At 39.9% G+C, this 10,200-nt stretch overlaps 1 protein-coding gene across 1 annotated transcript in view; it reads left to right on the top strand.

The window, feature by feature from the left end:
- The first annotated feature begins 6,228 nt into the window (after window positions 1–6,228).
- Window positions 6,229–10,200, top strand: part of AGMO (alkylglycerol monooxygenase) — a 185,939-nt gene continuing 181,967 nt past the window's right edge. The window contains exon 1 of the mRNA XM_058810784.1: window positions 6,229–6,357. Coding sequence (XP_058666767.1) covers window positions 6,229–6,357 — 129 coding nt within the window. The remainder of the gene's footprint in view (window positions 6,358–10,200) is intronic.

Raw genomic sequence — 10,200 nt, 5'->3', positions numbered from 1 at the left:
AGAATTGACCTTGACAGTTGCATCTGCACACTTGAAGATCTTTTTCTAATTTTCCACTATTTTGTGTTCCACTATATTGAAAAACTGCCACAAAACCCCCACACATCTCTAAGTATCCCCCAAAACACTATGCATACAAATCTTACCATTGTGGTTGTGCTTTGGCTCAGATGTTGCAATAGTAAGTGTTTCAGAACAGGTAAATAGCACAGCGAGGAAAACCATACAAACATCTTGATCACAGCTGCTGTATAAGTTACTCTGCAACACAGAAAGGATTCCCTACAACTAAATATCAGGGAATACATTCCATACTTATGACATATGAATTTGAAGCCTATTTCATTCCCCAAACATAATAAGAGATTAGAAACATTCATGAATATATGGGAACCTAGAATGAAGGAGGAAAAATTAGGCATTCCCTAAGTGAATTTTGTACTGGATAGTCCTTTCTTCCCTCAAAATGATGTGCATCCAGAAATGAAATTTCATACTGCTGCTCACTTACAGTCATCATATAAAAGAGAGGACTAATAAAAGCAAGAAAAAAGCTTTTGCTATGGTAAAATGTGATATATATATTACCTGCAAGTTGATTGATCATATTAATTTCAATAATTTGTTTTTATAAATAACTTATATGGTTATTCTTGCTTTTTGTATATTAAAGTGTGCAGCATGAAATGAACTTCAGGCTTGCTAAATGAAATTCACTCAAAGATTGAATACATTTATTTGTAAGTTTAACAGACATTTCCAGCCCTTATATATAGCATATGATGACTTTAATTAAGTCATTACCTTGTACTCGGACCTCTGACTAGATTACTGGTCTCGATTTCAAATGGCCAAAAAAACTTTGAGGTATTAATGAATTTTCTCTTGCTTGCTTTCCTTTAAGTATTTTTTTTCCTTCCTTCTTTTCCTGCTAACAGTTATTTGCAGATTTTGGCGTATTTATTAATGCCCTTGTTTTAATTCTTATTCAATCCACATTTCAGCATTTAGCTCTTTCTGTCAGTTTCCAGGACCTTCTGGAGCCTTCAGCCAGTTGCTTTCTGAAATGAATCCTGTTGATTAAAAAAGAAATCCAAAAAAGGAGCCTCTGTCCTTATCTAATGGCTGATTAAGAAAGAATGTATTTAGGTCAGCAGGACTTAGTTAGCAGAGAACAGACATTAAGTTAGCAGATATTTGGGCAATTAAAGAGCCAGCCAAGCTGTGGAGAGTGTGCTGGGAATGTTTCCAGGTAGGATGCAATTGTACAATATTGCAAGGTTTAGTTCTCAACATGTAACACATAAATAACCTGGAGTATCAAAAGAACTGGAGCAGTGAAGCACATCCTGATTCAGGTTTAGGCTGCAGGGAGAACCTGATATTTCATCCTGGGGTGGTCTCACAGTGGGAGGTGGGCTTTGGCACTGGGTCAGAGGAGAAGGAGGAGGATGTGTGTGACCATGTGGCTTCAAGGATGGCAGGCAGGTGATGGGAAATGTTTTCACAGTGTCCCTGCAGCAGCATGAAACAGATCAAGGGGAGCAAGAGGGTACTTGTGGACGAGTGGTGGATGGAGACCTGAGTGGAGAAGGCTGTCAGCTTATGTCTCTGGGCAGCAGGAGAAAGGCATTTTCTTTGCCCTCAGACCTGAATTTGTGGAACTGATGCACTGACTTAAAAAGGTGAGGAGGGAGAACAGACTCTGCACAACAGGAGCACAGAGGCAGCTGGGCCAGAAGTGATTGTTTGCTTTGGAGTGGAAGGGGACAGTGGCTGGGGACTCGCTGAGCGTGGGGAGCTGGCACTGTCCATCTCCACACAGGCCTACTGGCACAGGAGGATTGTTGTCTGCCAGGGGCCCTGGTAAATTATTCCTTGGAAGTAAAGGGGATTTCCACCTTTCCATAAGTGTTCTACTGCCTTTGGTAGCTAAGCTTTGTAGTCTTTTTATTTTATTCAAACACATCAATTGCACTCAGCATTTATAAATCACTGTAATTTATTTAAAGGAGTCATCCACAGAAAACAATCTGTTTTTCAAGGACTAGGGATTTGCAGGCTAGAAAGAAGTAGAAGCTATGTGGTTTTCCTAGGAAAGAAAAATTATTCTCTGTTCCTTATAGTAAAGAAAAACAGCTGATTTAAAGCCAAATGATTCTTGAAGGTCTCAAGCTTTAAAATATTACCCAATGACGCTGATAAAGTACATCTGCTGCTGATACTAGAGTAGATTTTTAAAAAATGTCCAGTGTTAACAGACAAAAGTCTTTCTGTTGAAGTTCATGTACGCAGGCGTACTCTTCATAATTCTCGATGACTGTTCTTTTTAAAAACAAAACAGAAAAGAATCAACATTTTGGATAGCCTTGCTTGAAAAATTGTAATTTCTATGCTTCCTCAGAAATAATTCAAATGATTCCTACCTGTGCACAGGGACTAAAGTGGTAGCATGTGCTATAATCCCATGAGTGCCTCTCATGTTTTATAATTTTGGATCTACCTAGTATTGATATTCATCCGTTCCTAATTCAAAAACACAAGACTGTTTTGGTGATAACAAACAATAACAATCACTGGGCACGTGACACAAAGTGCTATTAAATAGCTTGTAACATATCTAATAAAATGATCTTGATGTATAAGATATCTGTAAGTTACATAATCCTGATTTAACACGTAGTTTGCAGCAAACAGCAGCCTGAACCCTGTTGTTCCTAAAAAATTAAACTAAGTTTTTCAAGAAATAAAAGTGCAAGAAATTGCACAGCAGAGCATGCCAGATAAAATTTGGAAACATTCACAACAGGTGGGCAGGCTGTTCTTCTAAAGTTACTTACTTGATAAGTCTGCCTTGAAGATGGAATTTTCTTTTCCAGTAACTCCCGTCCCATTCCCTCTCACACAAAAAAAACAAAACACATTTTTCCTCAGTTAGAACAAAAGGTTAAATTATTTCAAGTGCATACAATGATGGAAAATATTACAAAAATACCTCAAAATAGTGTCTGCCTTATTCTTCAGCCTGCTTGAGTATCCTGATGACTGCTCCCTGTTCTATGGCTACTAGTTCTGTGTAGAAGAAATGGAAAGTTAGCAATAAACTGCCAAATGCATGGCACAACATTGATTAATATTCAAGAACACCCCTATCTGCGGGTCTCTGGAGCCATTAGCTCTTACTAAGACTTGCACATTGATATATATATATAGCTTATAATAGAAACAAATAAACATTTGACTTTTTTTTAATGGTAGGGGTTTTTTTAATGTGATGTAGGGTTTATCAATGGAAAGGCAGCACTGAAAATATTTTATAATACCAGTTTTATAATAACACCGTTATATTTAGTGCTTCTGTGATGACATCCACTGTAAAGCATGAATGTAGGTGCTGTATACTTGGAGTGGTGATACAAAAATTCTGACATCTACTTGTGTACTCATTTAAAGTGTACTCCTTTAAAGTTCTTCTATTCACAGATACTACTACATAAACAGAGCATACTAAGCCCAGCTAGGTTCTGGATATGATTTAGTTTACTGTGAATGACTGCCAAGGCAGACTATATGGCCCATCCCAATTTCAACCTGCCCTAATTCCCTTTATGACTTTATTATTTAGTGCTGTTTTACTGCTTAGAGAGACCTAAACAGGAAGACTCCGGGCGTTCTCTGTTCAAGAAGTGGGTGGGATGAAGTTCTTTACAGAAAACAAAATATGATCCACCTACAGATCATGTTAGGCCAGCTCCCCAATTTCCTCTAAGCAGAACAGAGGCCTTTGTTGCCTTAGTTACTGGAACTATCTACTGGTCAACAGCAGGATCCCAGTCTCCATAAGGAACATCCTCCTACATTTTTGATGGCAGTGTAGGATGGGAAATATTAACTTTTCTGTTTGTTGATTTTATTGTGAAGAGGAAAATAAAGTCATTAAAAAAATTAACTCTCACAGGGACATTGTGTGGCAGAGGCTTATACCTCCAATGAAACAATATTCCTTTATTTTCCATTACTTAACATCAGAAAGAAGGAGCATTGAAAACTGCCTGCTAAGTTTCAAGGCACGAGTAGACAATTGGCAGAGCCAGACCACTGAAGCTTGCAAAACATTCATAAATGCTCCAGATAAAATTTCAAACTGTTTCCCTCACCACAAATGCAGATATTGTAGTGCTATCTCCTATTTCTTCTAGGACAGGGAAGCTGGAAAACACAATGCATTATTTTCCCATTTGAAGTATGATCAAGCCCAATTTCCATCCTTCCTGTTTGAAAACAAGAGCTTTGTTACAGTCATATTGGGGTGACAATTTACAATGACACGGGGGTCCAAAATAATCTTTAAGAAAGTAGAAAGTCCTTGATGGACTGTCTTCTTTCCCAGATTGGTGTAATATGATGTAGTGGTTCCATGGTACTTAAAATCTATCCCACTTTGTGTGGCTGTGGACTCCCTTGCCCTGCTAATCATTCTTACCCCAGAATGGTCCCCAGTTCACTGATAGGAATTTTTGTGGGATTAAGTGTAGGCCATTTTAACTCTGAAAGCTGATGATGGAGCAAGATGAACACCAGCACAAGACCAAGGAAGGGGTCTGGGTGAGATGGTATGGCTGTGGTGAGGCTGAGTTAAAGGGGCTTGAACCTGAGAGCAATGTCATAGAAATACTGAGGCTAATCTAAATGAAAAAGTAAATGTTTTCTGTAATTGCCTGCCATGAAGATCTAGTCAGAATGCTGTTGATTAGTGCGATTTTGAGTAAATTTGGAATTTTTATTTAGATTAACTCAGATTTTAGAACTTAACAACTAGAGTTTTATAAGAATTTCAGGTTATCATAAATCGCCAATGAAATTGAGAACACTAGGATACAATTCTAAAGCACTTAAATAAATTTAATATTTTTTTTACTTATAGTATTTGTAAAAATTATACATATTAAGAGAGTGTCAAACTCTATTTCATCATCAATGCCCTTTTACAATACTTCTGCTTTGTTCAGCTAAAATTCAAGCATTTTATTGGTATTTCCAGTAATTTCCTGACAGCCATTCTCTACAGTACCGCAACATTATATTGCAATATTGCAAAATATTTTATTCAAACTGCAAAATGTTTAAGTTGATCTTCCATGCTGTTGCTTAAATGGAAACTTATTTAGTACAAACATCACAAATGTGTAATACTTCAGTTTTTAAATGTCAATTTCTTTGCATTGCACTTTTCCTAAACAGAAACTTCAGCTGAAATTACCCAGCATAGTTCCTTTCCAAAACTAAAGGCTGATGCAAAGTAAAAACCTTTTTTAATGACTGTTAGAATTTAAATTGTGGTAAAATCTTTTACAACAGGATTTGCAGTTCCTTTCTTCTGCACAGACTGTTAGTGGAACTGTACATTTGAGATGAAGGGTTTGTTGAGACATTGTGTTATTTTATTGTTGGCTAATCCATTTCATCAGAAATGTTATTATTTGTACTAACACCAAATATCAAGCACGATTGACAAACATTTGACATGCTCCTGAGCTTCAGACCAAAGGTCTTGAATGCACAAAGCCTGTCCTTACTTGCATTTCTGAAAGTAATTTTCCACAAGGATCTACATGTATCTCTTTTCACCATTTCTATTTCCCTAGTTTTCATTCCTTCATAAATGAAAGCATAATCGATGGCTTCCAGAGGCTACCTTCAATGCAGTGATGTTAATGGAACCTATATAAAATGGAGCCATGACAAGTCCTAATAAAAAAATAAGAGCTTTTAATTGGAAGAATTCTGGACTAACCCATACGGCTGAACAGGAGGCTACGAGCACACCTTGTCTTGTTTCTGAAAACCCTCAACATTTTATTTTAATGAGCAATAGTTTCTATTTTTTTGTAGAGTTCTGTCTAAAATTGAGAAAGCGTGACTTGAACTCTGCGGATTTTTGAGGTTCTGAGACTTTTGAGGGTAAGGAGGGAGCTGGGGTACGCGAGAGCTTTCTCCCAGCAGCGGGGCAGGCAGCGATGACACGTGCAGAAAAAAGAGCCCCCAAACCCAAGCGAAGCTCCGAACCAGCACGATGCCGGGGAAGCAGAAATTGTGAGCTTTCTCCAAGGCAGCCCTTAAGCCCTCGGGCCCACGGGGTGGCGAGGCGAGGCCGCGGCGGGGCGGGCGGGGGCGGGCGGTGCGCGCCGGCCCGGGAGCGGAGCGCGGCGGGCGCAGCGCGGCCTGGCCATGGGCGCTGAGGCGGGCGGGCCGCGGGGCACCGCGCCGGGCCAGCAGCTCCGCGCCCTCTTCTACGCGCTGGCGCCCGGAGAGAGCTCCTTCCGAACGGTGGAGGAGGTGCCCGACTACGTGGAGAAGGTGAGAGTCTCCTCCTTTCCCACCCTGGCTGCATCCCTCGCCCTTCCCTTCGCCCACCTGCGCCTCTTTTCAAAAGCCGCGGGCGCCTCACTGAAACCATGTCCGCGAAAGGGCACCTAAATTAAGATAAAACCGTCTTTTTCTCAAGGGCTTTCTGCCTGTAAGCTGCCAGTGTAACTGTGCCTTCTATTTTCATGTATTTAAGTGATGATTTCTCCTGCTGCTAATGTTATGTGCAGCAGCACGGATGAGATGAACAGTGACAGCAAACTGAACTGAAGAAACAAGAAAATATGATACTGTGTTTGGCTGTTATGGTTCTCAAAGCAAGCAAAAAGTCAGGTCTCTCTGTGCCCTTAAGTCAAGCTCAGTCAAGGACAGAAAAATAAAAGGTTTCTAATTAAAATAAAAAATAAAGATTGTTTAAGAGAATTTAGAACAAATATTTGTGTTGGGACAGTGCTGTGTCCTAAATATCCAACGCAAGAGTACAGAGGTCGTGGGTGAGAACTCCCTTGTCAGCAGGCAGCAGCATATCCTTCCCTCCCGTCCCGCCCTGCCAGTTTATTCACTTCCAAGAAAATACCTTTGCTCCCTTCTGTCCTACCTATTGCTCATGTCTTGGTTGTCAGCTCCTTCTGAACCCAGATCGATGTCAGCTGCTCACAGAGACAGGACATAAACACTATTTTGTCCTTGTCAAGGTGAATTCAGCCCAGCTTCAGTGAAGAGCTGCACTTTTTACGTGGGTTTTGATAGTTCTGATAAGCCCCTCTGACAGATCTACCTTGGAGTGCTGTGCTGGCAGACTGCAGTGGGGGTGCCATGGGCTGTGCAGAGCAGTGCAGCACTGTCAGCAGCTTTCTGGGAATTGTAGTATGCGGCAGTCCCTCATGGAGGGGTGTTATCTGCAAAGGTAAACCCTTTTGTGTAAGGTAAGCAGAAAGCTGCTGCAAGCCCAGCCTGTGTGTGCAGTGTCTGGTCAATGGACTGCTGTCCTCAGAGGTGTTTTGCAACTAAGCTGCAGCGTCATGATTAACAAAGATCGATGGTTATACCTAGTTAGCTGATCTCTCCTTCCAGTTCTCTCTGCTATCTCAGTCCCTTTTACCATTTCTACATTTCCAATGAGCATACTTTCTTGTCTGCAACATAGCTTAACATCCTTGGGCTTTCTTCTCCCATGTGCAGTACTCAGGTCAGACGTTAGCCAAACCTGGAATTTCTTTTACTAGGCACACAGTTGTAAGTCTGTGAAAGGATTCTTAACACTTTAAATTATGAAAGCACCTGTAGGCTCCTGCTTCTGTAGAGCAGTGTTGGGATAAGCTTGTAAAGGAATATTTCTCACAAAAAAAAAATAGCATTAAAGAAAAGGTTTCCCATTACTGTTATACTTCGCTTAAATTCCTATCTGAGGTTAGCTGTGCTGGATTTCCCTTCTGACAGTGCATTTTTTGTTAGAACAGATCTTTTGATGCTTGTCTCAGTGGGTATATAAAAGTATTTTAGTGGCATAACTGTCTTTAACTCTTTGGCTTTGGTCTGAGCTTAGGCAGAGTTCATCCATCCCCTTCTGGCCGTGTTTATGGGCAAGTGGCAGCTATCTAGTCCCTCTCCAGCTGCTATTCTTGACTGTTTAGGGAGCAATTACACGAGCAGCATGTCCATTGGATTCATCAGCAATAGATTTAATAGTGACCTGATGAGGCTTTCGAGGAGGTCTGGGGAGTGCTCAGTCCTTTAGTTGGTACAGACACACAAGTGGATATCTGAACTCAATTCAACGCAGAACAGAAAAAATTTTAGTGTAGAGCTGGTAGCAAATGAAGGCCTCAGCTCAAATAATTCACTCTAAAAGACAATAATGTTGATGTATATGTGTGAAACTACAGATTACATTAGTGTCTCTAAATGGAGTAAGATTTTTTTTTTTCTGAGACACTGTAGTGGAATTTGCATCTCAGATCTGTGATCTCTTGGGTATCAGAAGGACAAAGGTATTTCTAGGACATTAGATGACATGGTTACAGCTGTGGGGATAGGCACCTTCCAACATTAGGTGGCAGGACCTCCAACGTCACCCAAATATTCATGGGTCTAGCAATCTGCAGAATTGAGCTGTTGGCTTACAAAATACAGGCACTTCACAGGAGAGGCACCTTTGAGCTAGAGTTACCTGTGCTGTTACATCTGGGTGGGAAATGACAGCAGGGGTGAAGCAGCTCTGGTTCTGAGAACAGAATACTTGGCTTAACTTGTGCAGTGTACTTTCTGTCTCTGGTCACATTGCTTCTGTTTTCAGAAGCAATGGGCCTTGCACTGTTGCTCTGTATGTTGGCAGAGCTGTGTGGAGAGGCCTCAAGTCCTGTTTAAAACATAAGCTGAGCCTCAAGTCCTGTTTAAAACATTAGCTGATCAGCTGCTGACTGTGACAAGCAGCTAAACTCTGCAGCAGAGCCCAGGGTGACAATATATATCTCAAAAATTCTGGGAAAAGGGGTGTGGGTCTTTGATAATTGTAATAGAATTAATTTTTCTAAGACTTTTTGTCATGTAGAATTCAAATCCCTTAATTTGTCTGTATTTCTGAAAAGTGTGTCAATTTCATTTATCCAGGACAGGATGTACTAATGCTTGTCTATTCATTTTAAGAGCATCCTCTTTTCTGTGGGTGTAAGATTAGGCTCTGCATGCTCAGTTAGTTGTTTTTTGTTTGTTTGTTTGTTTAAATTTTCTCCCAATCTACAGATGGTGGAATTATTCTTTTTGTTTGCCAAACATAGTTTTCGTGAACCACAAATTTACTTTGTAGCTTTGTAGCTTGCTATGGTCTGAAATTATCACCTGTGCTCTGTAAAGACTTCCATGAGTCAGACTTCTGAAGAGACAGTCCTTCTGCTGAGAACTCCAAAATGAAAGCTTTAGTAATCACTGTTTTCCTTTTCAATTTACTCTCTTGAGACCCTAAAGAATAAGTTCACATTTAAACTCAATTCACACTTTAGGGTTTGCTTCTAAATAATGAGGCACAGAACCTTCATAATTTTACTTTTTTTTTAGTTTTACTTGAATGTTGTGATTCTTGTGTTATAAAGATCTGGGACTTTATAACAAAAAGAAAAGAAAAACTGTTTCAAGAATTGCAATAAAACTATGAGTTTATGCTGAATTTCAACCTAGAATATTATTCTTTGCAACAGTATAACGTGGAAACTGATTTTAAATGGTCCTTTGCATTCTGTAGAGTTGGTTACTTAAAATGGAACCCTCTTACACAGTACTCAGGGTAAGGCTTTCATGTTATGGATCAGTTATTTAGCTAAACCACAAGCTTATGCAAATCTCCATTGAGTATTTCTGCTCTTGGGTGAAGAGAAAAAACCTGGAAACAGACAGAGAGAGTAAAACATTTATGGACAGAAGATATCAAAAGGATATGTCTTATGTCACTAATCTGTGATGTCAACAGTGGCTATTTCTTAATTTTGTGCCATTTTGTTTGGCACAAATGGGTTCCTTAAACTCAATGGGTTCCTTAAATGTCTTCATTGTTCTTTTAACTTAAACCAAAAAAACCCCAGGAAAAATAAAAGTAGTGATTAGGCTAGTGTGACTATTTTCTCTCCTACGGTCTCCTTTTTGCCTGAATTATTTGCATTCTTCTTCTGTTGCATTACACCTCATCGTCACTCTTAGGGCAGTTTGGGCCAGGGAATGCCTTTTCATCCTCCATGAGAATAGCTGTCATAGTTACATAAATAATACATCCTAGCCTAGATGTAGTTGATCCCATTGGTCTGTTTTGGACCAAGCTTAATGTAGGTATGTTAGAGAGATGTA

This window comes from Ammospiza caudacuta, chromosome 1 (genome assembly GCF_027887145.1).
Source record: "Ammospiza caudacuta isolate bAmmCau1 chromosome 1, bAmmCau1.pri, whole genome shotgun sequence".
NCBI classification, from domain to species: domain Eukaryota; kingdom Metazoa; phylum Chordata; class Aves; order Passeriformes; family Passerellidae; genus Ammospiza; species Ammospiza caudacuta.
This window is presented reverse-complemented; position numbering and strand designations above follow the sequence as displayed.